Raw genomic sequence first — 20907 nt, forward strand, 5'->3', positions numbered from 1 at the left:
AGGGAATTAGGGTTTCAATTTTTTTTAAATTAGGGTTAGGGGCATTTTAGTAATTTCAAATGAAATTGAGAAAAATATAGTAATTAGAAATAAATTCTAATCCAACAATAATAATGTATAAAAATACTATTTGATCATCAATTTCACACTTTATTTTCAATAAAATGTCCCAACCAAATAATTAGAAATAATATACTTAATTTATTTAATTTCCAAAATAGCAATATTAATATGCAAAATATTTCTTATCTAATCCAAATCATATAAAATCTTCATTATTTCACAGCTACCAACTTTATAATTCAAATATAGAAAATAATCCAATAATTATAAAATTGGATAATAATCATAACTCATCTCAAATTCAATAAATCAAAACTTGCCTTAATTATTTTTAATAAAATGATTTCTGAAATTAAGGCTATAAATAACTATATGATTTGAGACTTGATCATAATAAGACTTTTCAAAGATTTTGGGTTTTACAAAACCATATAAACATTATTATCAAAGTAATTTTTAATTAGAAAATAGTAGTTGATACTAATTAGTGAATCAGTAAAGGAGTTCTCAATACATAAATCAAATCGAATTATCCACTCTGGGTGGCTCCACCTCTAAGGGTAGTCTTTTTCTCTTATGTGTCCATATAGAATAACAGATCTAACGTGTGACCTACACGTTGGACTAACAACGCATCTGCTAGCTGAATTATGAGAAATAATTTATTGTTCGGAATTATGAGTATTAAAGGAAAAAAAATAAAGGCTAGAATTTTGTCCGAAATAATTATGAGAAAAAAAATATTGTTGAAAATTGAATTTAATTTATTATTGTCAAATAATGTCAATTTAGTTTATAAAAAAAATTAGCCATCAAATCAAGTATCAAATAAATATATTTGTTATTTAAAATTAACTTTTTTTAATAGATTTTGGTGTAGGTTATAAAAAGTAGTTTCAAATTCAGCTAAGTTTGGTCCCAAAATTTTTGTCAAACATTTTTTGGTGGCACAAAATTTTTTTAAACAAATTAGTAACAGGTTTAAGACAAATATTAAAATTTGTTTGTATTTCATTTGAACATACATAATAACTTTACACAGATTTGAGGCTTGTTTTAAAAAATGTCAATTCTATTATAAATTTGTATATAATCAGCCTCAAACTTTTTTACTATATTAATTTTAACTATTTTTTAAAATAATCCAAAATATTTCGCACGTATTTATTTAGTACAAAAATAAAAATCTATGTAAATTTCGTGTAAATGCACATCAGTGATTTACACGGATTTTATATTTATGTTAAAAAATTTTAACATTTAATATAAAAAGATGTTTTTCTTTTGTAGAAGAGAAAGTATAGGTAACGAATATGTATAACAAACTTGAACAACTTTTTAAAAATCTTATTTTGAAATTCCCAAAAGTAAGGACTAGGTTCAAAAACATGCGCCATCCAACCTCAACCCTTAGCGTGATCTTTCCCTCCAATTGCTCTCCCACGCGATGTCGTTACCTCCCTTTGCAATTCCTTCCGAGCACCCTCAAGGTCCATCGCCGCTCGTGCGCCGCCGCATCCTCCCCCAACTCTTCTCTCAGCGGCATCACGCCCCTCCCCCACCAACCATGATCGTCGTGGCGCTGCGCCTCTCCATGCAACACCTCGTCCCATGACGCGCATGCCTTACCCTACAATTCCTCGTGTCGTGACGTGCGCCTCCTCAGCAATTCCTTGTACTGCGGCCTTCCCCTACAAGTTATTGTCCTGCATATTCATTAATCAATATTCATAAAAAAAATAATAACACTCTAACAATATCTCCATCACTCTGTTAGTTTTTATTTGTGAAACCATGGCTTTTAACGAGAAAAAAGAGCTTCATGTTCAGTTGGTGCTGTTTTCAGCGCAAGGCCACATCAACCCACTCCCCAGTTCAGCAAAAGCCTCTTAACGAGATGCCTTGACATCAAACTCGTCACCCCCAGACCTTCTTCTAAGTTTTGAATGATTCTTTTTACTAGTTTTTTATGTTTCTTTCTCCTAGATTTCGGATGCATTTTTGTTATATGTTTTGAATGTTTCTTTTTCTTATATTTCGGATGTTTCTTCTTTTTAGGTTTTGGATTTTTTAATAGTTTTAGATGATTCTTTTCTTAGTTTTTGGATACTCATTTTTTAATAATTTTGGATGTCTCGTTTTGTTAGGCTTTGGATATCTCTCTTTTGTTAGGTTTTGGATGTTTCTATATCCGAAAATGATGCGTTCTTCTTTACTATAATTGAAAAGTTTTGGATAATCTTTTACAACGATTTTGGATGTTTCTTTTTGTCAGTTTCGGATGTTTCTTTTATTTTTTGTTTTTTTTGTTATATGTAACGACCAAACTCCTAACTCATCATGATCGTACTAAAGGTAAGGTGTTACTGACCTGTTTTTCTTTATTATCTATTTAATACGAAGCCTTTATATCGATGTCGCATTTTAGTTTTAAGAAAACTCCAGAAAAATTTTTGCTTTTATTCTTTAAAGCCATATATCAAAGATCTTCAGGTAATAATAATCACATAAATATTAATAATAATAAATATTACACCAGTGAAATCAAATAAAACTCAGGTATAATACCTATCCCTCTGCATAAAATAAAATCTTAAGCAACAAGAGCAAGGGGACTCTATGAAGGCAATTAGGTTTAGAAAACATAATTCACTATTTGTCTGCAGCTTCACACTGATTCTTCAAGCTTGTGACATTGAAAGGGGTGAAAATTTTGGGGTGAGAACTAAACCACTCGTTCTCAGTAGAGGTCGAGAATGCCATAAAAGTAAAGAATAAATGCATATAGCTCACTTATCTTTCAAGAATAATCTCCTTTACTAAACATTTAAAATTCTAAGTTCTTACTTTAAATGATTTAGCAGTTTTCTTTCAAATCATATTTCTTTAAAGTAATTTTCAATTACATTAATCTATCCTCAATCACCTCAGTTCACAGTCATTTTTATAAACCAATAAGCACAAGCAACGTACACAATGCAAACATACAAGTATTTTATACAAATGCACATGATGAATGTCTATTCCTATTCAAGCTCACGCGTCAGTTTGTTTTCTGATACCTGATAGTGGTCCTGAGATAGGCGTTACGTATTGCCACCCCTACCTTAGCCAACGCCCTTCCATGAGCATTACATATCGCCATCCTCATGGGGAGCCTTCCTACTGATATCAAGTGGGCGTTACATATCGCTATCCCACCTGAGCCTTATCCTTTGGGTCTCAAGTGAGCATCCCCATTGAGTCTCATGCACAATATCTCAAGTAAGCGTTATATTTTGCCTTTCTCACGAGATTGTGCTCAAAATTAGATTATTTGATTCAAATTATTCAATCTTCCTCAAACTTTATTCCTCAAACCTTATTTCTTTAGAAGTTATGTAACACCCTACCACACAAAGCTTTACGCTTAAGTCGTAAAACAGAGGTGATGTGGTATTACGACCTCTAAAATAAAATGAGTACATATAATAGCAGAAGAATTATAATATGCTAGGAGCCTTGAAGAATAGAGGAAATAAAAATCGCAAAATAAAAGCGCAACATTCAAGGAACGAGTTAACCTGCGTGCTAAGAAAACCATAACTATTAAACATAAGATAACAGAAGTAAGAATAGAGTGCCAAAGGTACAAAATAACAAGCTCCTGACTCAGCCTGTGAAGTCAAGACTGGACGGAGAATATACACACATATACATATATATACATATCCAAAACCCAGATGTACATAAACAAAATCCTGCCTCTCCATACACCTCTAGGAGGATCAAAAAGAATAAGTTATGTGGAGAGAAAGTTAAGTACATATATATACATCATAGCATAACAAAATAACCCAGTAACTACTCCGCTTCAAGAGTCCAGATGCCTAACGAGATGCCTCTCGACCTGCATCTGAAAAATAACAACATAGTATGGAATGAGAACCGGAGGTTCTCAGTATGGTAAAGGTGCCACACACATAATATATAAGGTCCTGGGAATGCCAGAGGCAATCCTAGGACGCCGACACTCAGATTATAGAGCTTAAAGTATTAAATAGAAGCCATAAAAGGTGATTCTCTAAAAATATTTAATCCTAACTTAACTTAACCTTAAATCTAAATCCCATACTGCCATTCCTCCATACCTCCAACTCCATCATGCATTTTCACAGACAACTAAGCAGACAAAGGCAAACACAAGAAGGTTACAAGTACTGCAGATAACAAATATACATTTAACATGGCAAGTACATTTAGGCACACCCAGTTAATACACAAGCAAGTAATTCAAGTAATATGCATATGATGCATGCCTATCCTATGGCTGATGAGGCTCATCTGTCGGTTATCCAGCCAACCCGACAAGTCTGAATTGTCCTTAGACTGTCCCCCGACGTGCATCCCCAAGAGTCTATGCATAGCTTTTTCTCAAATAATTAATATTGCTCAATGGGGGTAACATTCCCGGGAATTTATATAGTGCCCGGTCACACTTACGTCGTAGGGTCAACAGAGTATCGAGTTTTCAACCTGGTACACGTGGTGGCAAGCCACGGCACTTAATCCAGGGAATCTCGTATCTCAGATCATTCAAATTCATAAGCCATATAAATAATTCAATTATAATTCATCAACATCCACATCATTCTCAATCACATCTCATTCATCATCATACATCAATCATACTCAATAATTATCCTTCATTATCACACCTCCCATTCCGTCCATCAATAGTTCCAATTCAAAACATAATTCATTCTTTTCTAAATGAATCAAACTTAAAACATGCTCATTTTCTTAATAATTCTAAATCAAACCATATACCCTTTGAATCTAAATCTTTTTAGATAATCATATAAATAAAATCTCTAATTTTTATAAAATTTCGGCAGCATCTCCTCTAAAACTCAGACTTTGCCACCCTTTTTGGGTCCAAACCTGCATTCTTTTCAATTCAACATACCCTTTCTCATCATCATAACAATCACCACAATAAATCTACCTCAGATCAACAATTAAACTCATACAATATTCAAATCCAACAACCAAAATTCAACTAAGAATCATAGTTCACAAATCCTAGGCTTTTAACACAAAATACCTCATTATCACAACAACCTCAACAATAGTTATACCTCAAATCAATAATTCACCAAATCATTAATTAATCAACAAGCACTAAACCAACCATGTTCATCAACAGTAACATTCAACCATAATTCTCTCCAAATTACATAACAACATTCACCATCCAAAATTAATAACTAATTATCCAATAAACTTCAACCAAATATATATTCATCGACAAATTACTAAACATTAAACATACACCTGCATTCCAACTTATCCTATGGTCATCTAGCCTAAGTTTTCACAGAACATTATATATTAAATGCAAGAAACCTAAATCATACCTTGGCCAATTTCCACGTAACGACCAAAGCTATTTATTCAAAACCAAGACAGCCCCTCAAAACTCAACTAATCCGCTTCCTTCAAGTTCCAGTATTCACAATTTCAAGCTCCAATTATTTATTCACAACCTAATACACATTCATAACACATATATATCCAATTTAATACTCAAAGCTCAAATTCAATGAAAATAAAATAGAATTATCGTATCATCACCTTACCCAAGCTTCACATAAGCAAGAGTGAACGTTTCTCTCAAGCTAATTGGATCCTAAAACATCAGAAATCAAAGAAATTCAACATTCCCACTTAAAATTCGAAAATTGGGGGAAATGAAGGCTGAGTGTAAAATAATGAGTTACCTATGAAATTGTTCCGGTAGAAATGTAGAGCTCGACGCGGTGAACGCATGGCCGCAAACGGTGCGGCGATTGGAGCTCGAACGGGAAAGTTACGGGAAATTGAATTCACCGTAAACGAATTTCTCTTCTTCTCTTCCCTGGGAGGCTTGCTGCGTCATTGAGGGAAATGAAGAGAAACAAGAGCCCATGGGGGCCCACAGTCCAGTTTGGACCCGGTTCAACCGGTTCGGCCCGTTCGGTCCAATCTTAGACCGATTTCTTCGAAATTGGTGTCAAAATTCTCGTTTCGATGAGCTCTATCCTAATTTGATATAATATTCGCGTTTCTAATATTCCTTATTAAAAGTTAATTTATTGACTAATTATCTACTAATTTAACCGGAGTTTACAAGTTAAACCTTAATCTTCAAACCTTTCATGTCCTTATCTTTATCCTTTTTGTTAATTTTTTTCTTAACCTTTTTCTTTAACCTTTTTCTTAACTTTATCTTTTCTTTACGGATACCCTTAACCTTATATATTTCCTTAAACTTTTCCTTATCTTCCTTAAGAATTCTTTCAATCCATTCTAAAGTACTTTCAAAATTTAACCTTAACACCCTAAAAGAATATCCAATTTTCAAACTTATGACTATCAATAGCCAGCATTAATCCAGTATTTAAATATCCATTTCAATTTAGTAACCAAAATAATATTATCAATATAATTAAAATTTACAGCAAGAACTCATTCTCAATAATCAGAAAAATAGACACAAATAAACCATCATTGCAATAATTCCAAACCAAACACAAACTCAACTCAACTCAATTCATCAATTAACTATACAAAACAATTAGAAATTATTTGCAGTTATTCATCAGGTTTCTTGGCATTCATAATTTAAAACGGTTGATTTTAAAATAAATCCCCTACCTCAAGGAATCAAGTTAAGCCCGCAGCAATTTTAACGCAGTAAATGTAAACCTCGCAAAATTAGAAAATAATTAATCAAAAAATTAATTTTTAATAAAAAAATTAGAAATATAAATTTTATAGTAAAACAAGATAGAGCTAATTAAAACAAGAATTTTGACACTAATTTCAAAAGAATTTGACCCAAAATTAGACCGAACGGGCCGAACCGATCGAACCGAACTCGAACTGGACCAGTGGGCCCAACTAGCTCATTAAATAAAATGAGCTGAAGCTCATTCTTCCCATTTTTGCATGCAAAATGCACTGGAAGCAAGCAAACAAGGGGAAGAACACCTTAAGTTCCAAAACCCTTAATTTCATTCAAATCCACGTAACTTTTGATCCGAAGCTCCGATCTTCGCATCGTTTGCGACCACGCGTCCATAGCGTTGAGCTCTACAAAGCCCAGAACATTGTAAGGTAAGAAAGTCACATTTTATTCCTCAATTTCCTCATTTCCAGTTTCGAATTTCCTGGGCTTTGGTGTTGAGATTTTGTATGATTTCTGTGTTTAGGATCGAATTAACTTGGTGGACTTGTCGAGTGTTGTCCTAATTTCCCGTTGGTAAGGTGAGAATCCTAGAACCCTAACTAATTCATTGATTAAGTATTTTGGGTATTGAATTTTGGGTATAAATATGTTATATATGTGTTAGGTGTGTATGTATGTATGATATGAAGTCTTTGGAGCCATTAGAAGCTTGATTGGAACTTGGTTGGTGATAGAGTTGGATTGTGGTGTTGAGGGTTTGCTCTCCGTTTAAGTGGGTGCCTTGGGAAATACATGGAAATTGGCCAATTAATGATTTAGGTTCACGTATTTAATATATAATGTTCTGTGAAAACTTAGGCTAGATGACCATAGGATATGTTGGATGTATGATTGTGCTTAATGTTTAGTAAAACTTATGGAGGATGCTGAATGAGTGTGAGAAAGGGAATGTTGACTATTTCTTATGGTTGATGGTGATTTAGTGAGGATTTATGAATATGAAATTGTTATTGTTGTTTCATTGATATATCATGATTGCTTTGGATATGGATTGATTGGTTTTTGAGTAGTTGAATGATGTGTTGTATGTTATGGGAAGAATGAGGGTGTGGAGAAGGTAATTTGGATTGTTTTGGTGTTATGGGAAACCTTGGAATTGTTTGTGAAAATCTTTTTTTGGTAAAAAATTGAGGTTGAGGTTTTTGGTGTAGAAACTGATTTTTGGGCTAATCTTCGGTGAGCCATAACTCGGCTTCCAAACCCCCAAATTATTTCAAATTTGTTTCATATGAAAGTGGGTTCGTGAAGTCTATGCCGTTTGAAGAACGGATGAAAAATATTTTAAAACAAAAAAGTTATGCGCGTCGGAAGTTTGGTACTGAAAAGGTGAAAATTTTGCAACTTAAGCATTTTCTGATTTCTGCATAACTCGAGTACGCAAGCCACCACACGCGACGCGACCAATCCCTACGGGGTTGGGCATCCCGCGTACGCGAGGTGGTGCATGCGTACGCAATTAAAGGACTTTAGAGGGTTGCGTACACGACCACTTGCACGCGACGTGACCAATCCCTACGGGTTGGGCATCTCGCGTACGCGGGCAAGTGGGATGTGTACGTGAGCAATGGGAAATCAGCCCTTGCGTACGCGAGCAAGGTGCTTGCGTACATTGTAACACCCTACCACACAGGGCCTTACGCTTAAGTCGTAAAGCAGAGGTGGCAAGGTATTACGACTTCTAAAAGAAAAGGATATGTACATAGATATAGTTGGATGAAGTCATATCTAGGAGCCTTGAAGGATAAGCTAATCAAAAACGATAAACAGGAAATCGTGTCACACTCGCATGGATATTTGTAAAACGGACAAAAAAAATCAAAAGGAAACTGAAAACATATATACATATCAGAGTTCCAAAACTTAGATAGCAAGCACCAGACTCGACCTGCGAAGCTAAGGCCGGCCAGAGTATATGATTATATATATACAACCCAAAATAAAAGTCAAACCACAAAGTAAACCCCTGTATCTCCAGGTCGACCTCTAGGAGGGACAAAACACAAAATGTACATGTGGAGATTCTATAAACATGTATACATAGCCCAAAATCAAAATATGACAGTAAAAAAGGTAGTTCTTCGCTTGTAAGGAGAATACCCAGACGCTCAACGAGGTGTCTCTTGACCTGCATCTGAAAAACAACAACATAGTATGGGATGAGAACCGGAGGTTCTCAGTATGGTAAAGGTGCCTGCATAGTTAATGTAAAAGGTCTCGGGAGAGCTAGAGGCATTCCTAGAATTCCGACACTCAGAATCATTCTTAAGGAAAATAAACTAAACCAAAAGTTAGGTAAGTTATCTGAGGTATTCTAGTTCTGAATCTGACTTTAACTTAATACTTCACTTTCTGACTCCTCCAGTTCTCCGAATCTCTGGTGGAACAACCCTCGTCATTCCTCCGCCAGACAAGGGGCCTCTTAGTTGCATAGACCAACATTACAGACAAGAAAAACACAAATAGAGAAGCATTTACAACAAGTAGCAGATAAGTAGAATTTAACAGTTAAGCAAGCTAAGACAATGCACACTCAAACAAAGCAAACAAATGCATATGATGTATGCCTGTCCTATGGCTGATGAGTCTCATTTGTCGGTTATACACCCAACTCGACATGTCCTGGTAGTTAACCATTGGACAGTCCCTCTTTGCGCGCATCCCCAAGCTCAATAATATTCCATGGAGTCAAACTCCAAGCTCAAATATAATATTCCATGGAGTCACACTCCAAGCTCAATAATATAGTATTCCATGGAGTCGAACTCCAAGCTCAACAATATAGTATTCCATGGAGTCAAACTCCAAGCTCAAATATAATATTCAATATTCATATATATGCATGCCCATGGGGGAATCCGGGGAGTTAAAGTGCCCGGTCACATCTTGCGACAGAGGGTCAACAAATAGTCTCAAATACACAAGCCACATAATAATCTCTTTCTTTGTAAAATACCACCTCAAATCAAACTCCAATTCTCATAGAAGTTTTGGCAGTATCTCCTCTAAAGTTCGAATTTCTGCCACCCTTCAAGGGTCCCAACTATCAAATCAAACACCTCTCAATCCTTCAAATCATTTCCGGTAACAAATTATTTCAAAATCAAACAAATACCAATATTAAATCTTTTCCCAAAACCAACCAACTTCAATAGCAAATTATTAATAACAGCTAAACCACATATATTATACCATATACACAGTCCATCAATTATTCACTCAGTTCATTCCTATCTTAAGGTCATCTAGCCTAAGTTTTCACGTGACATTAAATATTAACTATGAGAAACCAAAACCATACCTTCGTACGAAATCAGAAATATTCGGAGTTCTGGAGAAACTTTCTGACCGAGCTATCGAAAAAGAAAACGTCCAGAATCGTCTGTGCCTCCTAAAATTCCCGTTGGCCAAACCCAAAGAATAGAAGAGTTATGTCACCTTCAACTTTCACCGATCAAAAGTGGTGCCAACATGTAGAGGAGGAGGATACGAATACTTTTATTGGATTAGATTTTTGATTGGAGTTACGGATCGTAAGAAATCGAAGCCGGAAATTTAATGGGGTTTACGTTCTCTTGCTCCTCTTTCTCGGTTACTCTTCTCTCTCGCCTCTCATTCCTGTATATACATACATATATATATGGCGGCGCAAGTATAATAATAATGAAGTAAATATTACTTAATTTATTCAGTTGATACTACTATATATATAGCTAATGATATAATAAGACTATAATGATACTCATAACTAGATATTACATATATATGTGTATACGTATGCAATGGCTTTCCATTGAGTAAATGGCTGTCGCCTTACATATATATATATATATATATATATATATATATATATATATATATATATATATATATGAGCCCATGCATAATAATAATAATAATAATAATAATAATAATAATAATAATATATACAATCGTAATGCATAATCAACACCGCCTTTTGTTTTTGTGCTTTATGATTAATAATAATAATAATAATAAAAATAATAATAATATATAAATTTATAATGCAATTTAATACTTACGGTAATTATATACAATATTTATAATAATAATAATAATATTAATAAGGATTTAATTAAATTTAAATTATTATAAAATTAATTTAATTATTGATAATAAAAATAATTTTTTTAAAAATAAGGAACTCTAATTTTATAAAATAAATTATAACTTATTTATATTTATATTTTTAAAATTGAGGGTTGCTACATCCTACCCACCTTATAAAAATTTTCGCCCTCGAAAATTGATATAAAATGGAAGAGACTCATACTAACGTAACTTCCCTTCTTAAACATGTCAAAGAAAAACAGAAAGATTTGACATGTTTAGTTTGCAAATTCAGGATATTCTTATGGCTTAAAAGTCTACGCAAAGCGGAAGATACAAGATAGACTCAATGCAGAAAGGTTATAAGGCAGGTTGGTATTGGAACGACGGGTTTATCGCTTCTAATACTCGCTTCATCTAGCTCCCAGGTTCTGCTGATTCTAATGGTGTCACCTTTCGTAATTCAATCGAAACTGGTTCAGCCTCTGACACTAAATCTATCATAACTTACTCTTTTTCTTGACACATAACCGATTATCAATTACGGGTTCAACCTATGTCATGTCTCTTCCTCATAACTTACCATCTCTGGGTTTCAGGTAACTGTCCCACACAACTCTCAACATTTCCGGTTTTTTATGTATAACTTAAGTTGTATACTCAAAATAATTCAACCCACTACTGCTGCGCCACTCTTATTATTATTCTCCAAGAATTCAGTCACTTTTCTAGGCTGACCAACTATCGTTCTGTCTCACCATTCAGAGGTCTTTAGTCGATCGCTCAATTGAAAATCACAAGGCTCACAACTCGGTAATGTACTATAATGAATGCTACGTGTTATTTACTATGCAAGGCAGTCGGAAATTTCGATTATCAGTGCGTGATTACCTCTAATCGGAGTATCTGCGGTTCCAGCACCATCCGCTATCATAGTGAACACGCGTCCCTGATGTTGTGCCTTTCCAGCTTCTTGATTCTTCTTCTTTTCTGGACAATTCCAAGACAAATGCCCAGTTTCACCACAGTAATAGCATACACCTAAACCAGCCCTGCACGGAGTATTCGGGTGGTACTTTCCACACCTCCTACAAGTTAAATCATTCGGTGGGGTCTGAGCTTGCTTTCCTTTGCCTCTTCCCTGGTTGTTATTATTACTGAATCTCTGGAAGTTATTCTGACCCAAATGTGGTTGTGGGGTGTAACCGCCTCACTTAAAATCTTGTCCTCTAGGGGCGAAGTTCCTTCCCTGATCTCTCCTAACAAAAATTTGCTGATCACTCTTATCTGATGTCGCCTTTCTCAGACAATCCTCAGCAACTCTACTTTTGTTTACCAGTTCTGAAAACACTCTAATCTCCATTGGTGCAACGAAGCTCAGAATATCACTTCGAAGACCTCCCTCATACTTAATGCATTTTCACTCAGCAAAATCATCAGGCTTACCTTGACAAATACGAGAAAAGCGACATAACTCCTCAAACCTGCTAGTATACTGAGCAACAGTCATCTGTCCCTGCTTTAACTGCATCAATTCAAGTTCTTTGGCATTTCTGGCTAAATTAGGAAAGTATTTCTTATAGAACTCTGTTCGGAAAACCTCCCAAGGAATCACAGCGCCATCTGGCTGCAGGATACGTCGTGTCCCCCGCCACCAATGCTGAGCCTTACCCTGCAGCTGATAAGTTCCAAACTCAACCCATTGCTCCTCAGGAACCTGCTGAGCCTGCAGTGCCCGTTCCATAGCTTGAATCCAATTATCTGCATCTGTGGGATTTGAGGTTCCCCTAAAGGTCGGAGGGTGAACTTTCAGAAATGTAGCAAGTGTCATGGGACCGTCCTCATCATTATTGTTTCCGTGATTACCCTGGTTTATCTGATTACCCAGTGCCTCGGCTGTCGCCTGCATAGCCGCAGCCATATTTTCCAGGGCAGCCATGAAGTCTACTGGATCATTCCCTGCCGGGCCAGGAGTAACAGTGCCTATCCTACCTCTACCTCGGCCGCGACCGCGTCCGTGAGTCGACATCTGGTCCCTTCACACACCAAACAAGTGATATTAAGTTGATCAGTCTCAATATCGCAAGTCTAATGCTTTAAGTTCCAAATGCATGCTCATGAACGTTTATGCCACATATATCAATCAGATATCCTAATAGCACATACACACACCCAGAGTATGCCCAGAAGCATAATCAGTCCATCCCTCAGGCTCTATAGGAACGAACTGCTCTGATACCATAATGTAACACCCTACCACACAGGGCCTTACGCTTAAGTCGTAAAGCAGAGGTGGCAAGGTATTACGACTTCTAAAAGAAAAGGATATGTACATAGATATAGTTGGATGAAGTCATATCTAGGAGCCTTGAAGGATAAGCTAATCAAAAATGATAAACAGGAAATCGTGTCACACTCGCATGGATATTTGTAAAACGGACAGGAAAAATCAAAAGGAAGCTGAAAACATATATACATATCAGAGTTCCAAAACTTAGATAGCAAGCTCCAGACTCGACCTGCGAAGCTAAGGCCGGCCAGAGTATATGATTATATATATACAACCCAAAATAAAAGTCAAACCACAATGTAAACCCCTGTATCTCCAGGTCGACCTCTAGGAGGGACAAAACACAAAATGTACATGTGGAGATTCTATAAACATGTATACATAGCCCAAAATCAAAATATGACAGTCAAAAAGGTAGTTCTTCGCTTGTAAGGAGAATACCCAGACGCTCAACGAGGTGTCTCTTGACCTGCATCTGAAAAACAACAACATAGTGTGGGATGAGAACCGGAGGTTCTCAGTATGGTAAAGGTGCCTGCATAGTTAATGTAAAAGGTCTCGGGAGAGCCAGAGGCATTCCTAGAATTCCGACACTCAGAATCATTCTTAAGGAAAATAAACTAAACCAAAAGTTAGGTAAGTTATCTGAGGTATTCTAGTTCTGAATCTGACTTTAACTTAATACTTCACTTTCTGACTCCTCCAGTTCTCCGAATCTCTGGTGGAACAACCCTCGTCATTCCTCCGCCAGACAAGGGGCCTCTTAGTTGCATAGACCAACATTACAGACAAGAAAAACACAAATAGAGAAGCATTTACAACAAGTAGCAGATAAGTAGAATTTAACAGTTAAGCAAGCTAAGACAATGCACACTCAAAAAAAGCAAACAAATGCATATGATGTATGCCTGTCCTATGGCTGATGAGTCTCATCTGTCGGTTATACACCCAACCCGACATGTCCTGGTAGTTAACCATTGGACAGTCCCTCTGTGCGCGCATCCCCAAGCTCAATAATATTCCATGGAGTCAAACTCCAAGCTCAAATATAATATTCCATGGAGTCACACTCCAAGCTCAATAATATAGTATTCCATGGAGTCGAACTCCAAGCTCAACAATATAGTATTCCATGGAGTCGAACTCCAAGCTCAAATATAATATTCAATATTCATATATATGCATGCCCATGGGGGAATCCGGGGAGTTAAAGTGCCCTGTCACATCTTGCGACAGAGGGTCAACAAATAGTCTCAAATACACAAGCCACATAATAATCTCTTTCTTTGTAAAATACCACCTCAAATCAAACTCCAATTCTCATAGAAGTTTTGGCAGTATCTCCTCTAAAGTTCGAATTTCTGCCACCCTTCAAGGGTCCCAACTATCAAATCAAACACCTCTCAATCCTTCAAATCATTTCCGGTAACAAATTATTTCAAAATCAAACAAATACCAATATTAAATCTTTTTCCAAAACCAACCAACTTCAATAGCAAATTATTAATAACAGCTAAACCACATATATTATACCATATACACAGTCCATCAATTATTCACTCAGTTCATTCCTATCTTAAGGTCATCTAGCCTAAGTTTTCACGTGACATTAAATATTAACTATGAGAAACCAAAACCATACCTTCGTACGAAATCAGAAATATTCGGAGTTCTGGAGAAACTTTCTGACCGAGCTATCGAAAAAGAAAACGTCCAGAATCGTCTGTGCCTCCTAAAATTTCCGTTGGCCAAACCCAAAGAATAGAAAAGTTATGTCACCTTCAACTTTCACCGATCAAAAGTGGTGCCAACATGTAGAGGAGGAGGATACGAATACTTTTACTGGATTAGATTTTTTATTGGAGTTACGGATCGTAAGAAATCGAAGCCGGAAATTTAATGGGGTTTACGTTCTCTCGCTCCTCTTTCTCGGTTACTCTTCTCTCTCGCCTCTCATTCCTGTATATACATACATATATATATGGCGGCGCAAGTATAATAATAATGAAGTAAATATTACTTAATTTATTCAGTTGATACTACTATATATATAGCTAATGATATAATAAGACTATAATGATACTCATAACTAGATATTACATATATATGTGTATACGTATGCAATGGCTTTCCATTGAGTAAATGGCTGCCGCCTTTTATATATATATATATATATATATATATATGAGCCCATGCATAATAATAATAATAATAATAATAATAATAATAATAATAATATATACAATCGTAATGCATAATCAACACCGCCTTTTGTTTTTGTGCTTTATGATTAATAATAATAATAATAATAAAAATAATAATAATATATAAATTTATAATGCAATTTAATACTTACGGTAATTATATACAATATTTATAATAATAATAATAATATTAATAAGGATTTAATTAAATTTAAATTATTATAAAATTAATTTAATTATTGATAATAAAAATAATTTTTTTAAAAATAAGGAACTCTAATTTTATAAAATAAAATATAACTTATTTATATTTATATTTTTAAAATTGAGGGTTGCTACATCCTACCCACCTTATAAAAATTTTCGCCCTCGAAAATTGATATAAAATGGAAGAGACTCATACTAACGTAACTTCCCTTCTTAAACATGTCAAAGAAAAATAGAAAGATTTGACATGTTTAGTTTGCAAATTCAGGATATTCTTATGGCTTAAAAGTCTACGCAAAGCGGAAGATACAAGATAGACTCAATGCAGAAAGGTTATAAGGCAGGTTGGTATTGGAACGACGGGTTTATCGCTTCTAATACTCGCTTCATCTAGCTCCCAGGTTCTGCTGATTCTAATGGTGTCACCTTTCGTAATTCAATCGAAACTGGTTCAGCCTCTGACACTAAATCTATCATAACTTACTCTTTTTCTTGACACATAACCGATTATCAATTACGGGTTCAACCTATGTCATGTCTCTTCCTCATAACTTACCATCTCTGGGTTTCAGGTAACTGTCCCACACAACTCTCAACATTTCCGGTTCTTTATGTATAACTTAAGTTGTATACTCAAAATAATTCAACCCACTACTGCTGCGCCACTCTTATTATTATTCTCCAAGAATTCAGTCACTTTTCTAGGCTGACCAACTATCGTTCTGTCTCACCATTCAGAGGTCTTTAGTCGATCGCTCAATTGAAAATCACAAGGCTCACAACTCGGTAATGTACTATAATGAATGCTACGTGTTATTTACTATGCAAGACAGTCGGAAATTTCGATTATCAGTGCGTGATTACCTCTAATCGGAGTATCTGCGGTTCCAGCACCATCCGCTATCATAGTGAACACGCGTCCCTGATGTTGTGCCTTTCCAGCTTCTTGATTCTTCTTCTTTTCTGGACAATTCCAAGACAAATGCCCAGCTTCACCACAGTAATAGCATACACCTAAACCAGCCCTGCACGGAGTATTCGGGTGGTACTTTCCACACCTCCTACAAGTTAAATCATTCGGTGGGGTCTGAGCTTGCTTTCCTTTGCCTCTTCCCTGGCTGTTATTATTACTGAATCTCTGGAAGTTATTCTGACCCAAATGTGGTTGTGGGGTGTAACCGCCTCACTTAAAATCTTGTCCTCTAGGGGCGAAGTTCCTTCCCTGATCTCTCCTAACAAAAATTTGCTGATCACTCTTATCTGATGTCGCCTTTCTCAGACAATCCTCAGCAACTCTACTTTTGTTTACCAGTTCTGAAAACACTCTGATCTCCATTGGTGCAACGAAGCTCAGAATATCACTTCCAAGACCTCCCTCATACTTAATTCATTTTCACTCAGCAAAATCATCAGGCGCACCTTGACAAATACGAGAAAAGCGACATAACTCCTCAAACCTGCTAGTATACTGAGCAACAGTCATCTGTCCCTGCTTTAACTGCATCAATTCAAGTTCTTTGGCATTTCTGGCTAAATTAGGAAAGTATTTCTTATAGAACTCTGTTCGGAAAACCTCCCAAGGAATCACAGCGCCATCTGGCTGCAGGATACGTCGTGTCCCCCGCCACCAATGCTGAGCCTTACCCTGCAGCTGATAAGTTCCAAACTCAACCCATTGCTCCTCAGGAACCTGCTGAGCCTGCAGTGCCCGTTCCATAGCTTGAATCCAATTATCTGCATCTGTAGGATTTGAGGTTCCCCTAAAGGTCGGAGGGTGAACTTTCAGAAATGTAGCAAGTGTCATGGGACCGTCCTCATCATTATTGTTTCCGTGATTACCCTGGTTTATCTGATTACCCAGTGCCTCGGCTGTCGCCTGCATAGCCGCAGCCATATTTTCCAGGGCAGCCATGAAGTCTACTGGATCATTCCCTGCCGGGCCAGGAGTAACAGTGCCTATCCTACCTCTACCTCGGCCGCGACCGCGTCCGTGAGTCGACATCTGGTCCCTTCACACACCAAACAAGTGATATTAAGTTGATCAGTCTCAATATCGCAAGTCTAATGCTTTAAGTTCCAAATGCATGCTCATGAACGTTTATGCCACATATATCAATCAGATATCCTAATAGCACATACACACACCCAGAGTATGCCCAGAAGCATAATCAGTCCATCCCTCAGGCTCTATAGGAACGAACTGCTCTGATACCATAATGTAACACCCTACCACACAGGGCCTTACGCTTAAGTCGTAAAGCAGAGGTGGCAAGGTATTACGACTTCTAAAAGAAAAGGATATGTACATAGATATAGTTGGATGAAGTCATATCTAGGAGCCTTGAAGGATAAGCTAATCAAAAACGATAAACAGGAAATCGTGTCACACTCGCATGGATATTTGTAAAACGGACAAAAAAAATCAAAAGGAAGCTGAAAACATATATACATATCAGAGTTCCAAAACTTAGATAGCAAGCTCCAGACTCGACCTGCGAAGCTAAGGCCGGCCAGAGTATATGATTATATATATACAACCCAAAATAAAAGTCAAACCACAAAGTAAACCCCTGTATCTCCAGGTCGACCTCTAGGAGGGACAAAACACAAAATGTACATGTGGAGATTCTATAAACATGTATACATAGCCCAAAATCAAAATATGACAGTCAAAAATGTAGTTCTTCGCTTGTAAGGAGAATACCCAGACGCTCAACGAGGTGTCTCTTGACCTGCATCTGAAAAACAACAACATAGTATGGGATGAGAACCGGAGGTTCTCAGTATGGTAAAGGTGCCTGCATAGTTAATGTAAAAGGTCTCGGGAGAGCCAGAGGCATTCCTAGAATTCCGACACTCAGAATCATTCTTAAGGAAAATAAACTAAACCAAAAGTTAGGTAAGTTATCTGAGGTATTCTAGTTCTGAATCTGACTTTAACTTAGTACTTCACTTTCTGACTCCTCCAGTTCTCCGAATCTCTGGTGGAACAACCCTCGTCATTCCTCCGCCAGACAAGGGGCCTCTTAGTTGCATAGAACAACATTACAGACAAGAAAAACACAAATAGAGAAGCATTTACAACAAGTAGCAGATAAGTAGAATTTAACAGTTAAGCAAGCTAAGACAATGCACACTCAAAAAAAGCAAACAAATGCATATGATGTATGCCTGTCCTATGGCTGATGAGTCTCATCTGTCGGTTATACACCCAACCCGACATGTCCTGGTAGTTAACCATTGGACAGTCCCTCTGTGCGCGCATCCCCAAGCTCAATAATATTCCATGGAGTCAAACTCTAAGCTCAAATATAATATTCCATGGAGTCACACTCCAAGCTCAATAATATAGTATTCCACGGAGTCGAACTCCAAGCTCAACAATATAGTATTCCATGGAGTCGAACTCCAAGCTCAAATATAATATTCAATATTCATATATATGCATGCCCATGGGGGAATCCGGGGAGTTAAAGTGCCCGGTCACATCTTGCGACAGAGGGTCAACAAATAGTCTCAAATACACAAGCCACATAATAATCTCTTTCTTTGTAAAATACCACCTCAAATCAAACTCCAATTCTCATAGAAGTTTTGGCAGTATCTCCTCTAAAGTTCGAATTTCTGCCACCCTTCAAGGGTCCCAACTATCAAATCAAACACCTCTCAATCCTTCAAATCATTTCCGGTAACAAATTATTTCAAAATCAAACAAATACCAATATTAAATCTTTTCCCAAAACCAACCAACTTCAATAGCAAATTATTAATAACAGCTAAACCACATATATTATACCATATACACAGTCCATCAATTATTTACTCAGTTCATTCCTATCTTAAGGTCATCTAGCCTAAGTTTTCACGTGACATTAAACATTAACTACGAGAAACCAAAACCATACCTTCGTACGAAATCAAAAATATTCGGAGTTCTGGAGAAACTTTCTGACCGAGCTATCGAAAAAGAAAACGTCCAGAATCGTCTGTGCCTCCTAAAATTCCCGTTGGCCAAACCCAAGGAATAGAAGAGTTATGTCACCTTCAACTTTCACCAATCAAAAGTTGTGCCAACATGTAGAGGAGGAGGATACGAATACTTTTACTGGATTAGATTTTTTATTAGAGTTACGGATCGTAAGAAATCGAAGCCGAAAATTTAATGGGGTTTACGTTCTCTCGCTCCTCTTTCTCGGTTACTCTTCTCTCTCGCCTCTCATTCCTGTATATACATACATATATATATGGCGGCGCAAGTATAATAATAATGAAGTAAATATTACTTAATTTATTCAGTTGATACTACTATATATATATAGCTAATGATATAATAAGACTATAATGATACTCATAACTAGATATTACATATATATGTGTATACGTATGCAATGGCTTTCCATTGAGTAAATGGCTGCCGCCTTACATATATATATATATATATATATATATATATATATATATATATATATATATATGAGCCCATGCATAATAATAATAATAATAATATAATTTATATATAAATTTATAATGCAATTTAATACTTACGGTAATTATATACAATATTTATAATAATAATAATAATATTAATAAGGATTTAATTAAATTTAAATTATTATAAAATTAATTCAATTATTGATAATAAAAATAATTTTTCTAAAAATAAGGAACTCTAATTTTATAAAATAAATTATAACTTATTTATATTTATATTTTTAAAATTGAGGGTTGCTACATACATGAACCCTCTATTTTCAGCAATCAAGTTTTGGTGATTTAAAGCTACATTTCGAACCTCTAAACCTCTGTTTTTACCTTTTAAGCCCTAGAACATAATGATAGGTCTAGTAATAAGTTGAAGTTAGGAAATGGAAGTAACTTGGGGATGAAAAAAGTTTAAGAAGTGATGTTTTAGGTATGAGGAGGTAGGGTGAATATGTATAAGTATATATATACTACTTAAATTATGCAACTGGCTAAAGAAAAGAATGAATGTTACATTATCTGAGTACTCTTTCTTGAAAGTACGACCCCAGGAGATGGTGGAAGGTGAGGATCCCCTTCCTTGTTCCTCCTGGTATTGTAAAATCGCCCCCAGCGAGATGGTGGGAAGTTAGGATCCCCTCTTTTGTTCCTCCTGGGCATATGAGAACGTACCTCCTAGGTAGACGCAAGGGTTGTGATTTCGCCCCACTTGCTCCGGGTTATGATAAGTTATATATAAAAGTGCAATTATATGAATGAATGGCTATGAAATGTTTATATAAATGAATGATAAATGATTATCTGAGATACGGGTTTTCTTG

General features: G+C 36.0%; 2 protein-coding genes across 2 annotated transcripts; both read right to left on the reverse strand.

The window, feature by feature from the left end:
* Positions 1 to 11750: 11750 nt before the first annotated feature.
* Positions 11751 to 12932, reverse strand: LOC107611373 (uncharacterized). The gene is made up of 2 exons (XM_016313309.2): positions 12350 to 12932; positions 11751 to 11893 (listed from the first exon to the last, which is right to left on the reverse strand). The coding sequence occupies exons 1-2, from the start codon at positions 12930 to 12932 to the stop codon at positions 11751 to 11753; spliced, it is 726 nt and encodes a 241-aa protein (XP_016168795.2).
* Positions 12933 to 16997: 4065 nt separating this feature from the next.
* On the reverse strand, positions 16998 to 17606 carry LOC148569373 (uncharacterized). Its single transcript, XM_088485014.1, has one exon. It carries the CDS (start codon positions 17604 to 17606, stop codon positions 16998 to 17000), a length of 609 nt encoding a protein of 202 aa, XP_088341140.1.
* Between the last annotated feature and the right edge of the window lie 3301 nt (positions 17607 to 20907).

This window comes from Arachis ipaensis, chromosome B4 (assembly GCF_059453495.1).
Source record: "Arachis ipaensis isolate K30076 ecotype BB chromosome B4, ASM5945349v1, whole genome shotgun sequence".
In the NCBI taxonomy this organism is placed as follows: Eukaryota; Viridiplantae; Streptophyta; class Magnoliopsida; order Fabales; family Fabaceae; genus Arachis; species Arachis ipaensis.

Bases quoted from the DNA above. Each gene is read 5' to 3' on its own strand.
- LOC148569373 (XM_088485014.1), bottom strand. From the start codon at position 17,606: ATGTCGACTCACGGACGCGGTCGCGGCCGAGGTAGAGGTAGGATAGGC.
- LOC107611373 (XM_016313309.2), bottom strand. From the start codon at position 12,932: ATGTCGACTCACGGACGCGGTCGCGGCCGAGGTAGAGGTAGGATAGGC. The intron at 11,894-12,349 runs GTAAGCCTGATG...GGAATTGTCCAG, and splicing joins CTTTTCTCGTATTTGTCAAG to AAAAGAAGAAGAATCAAGAA.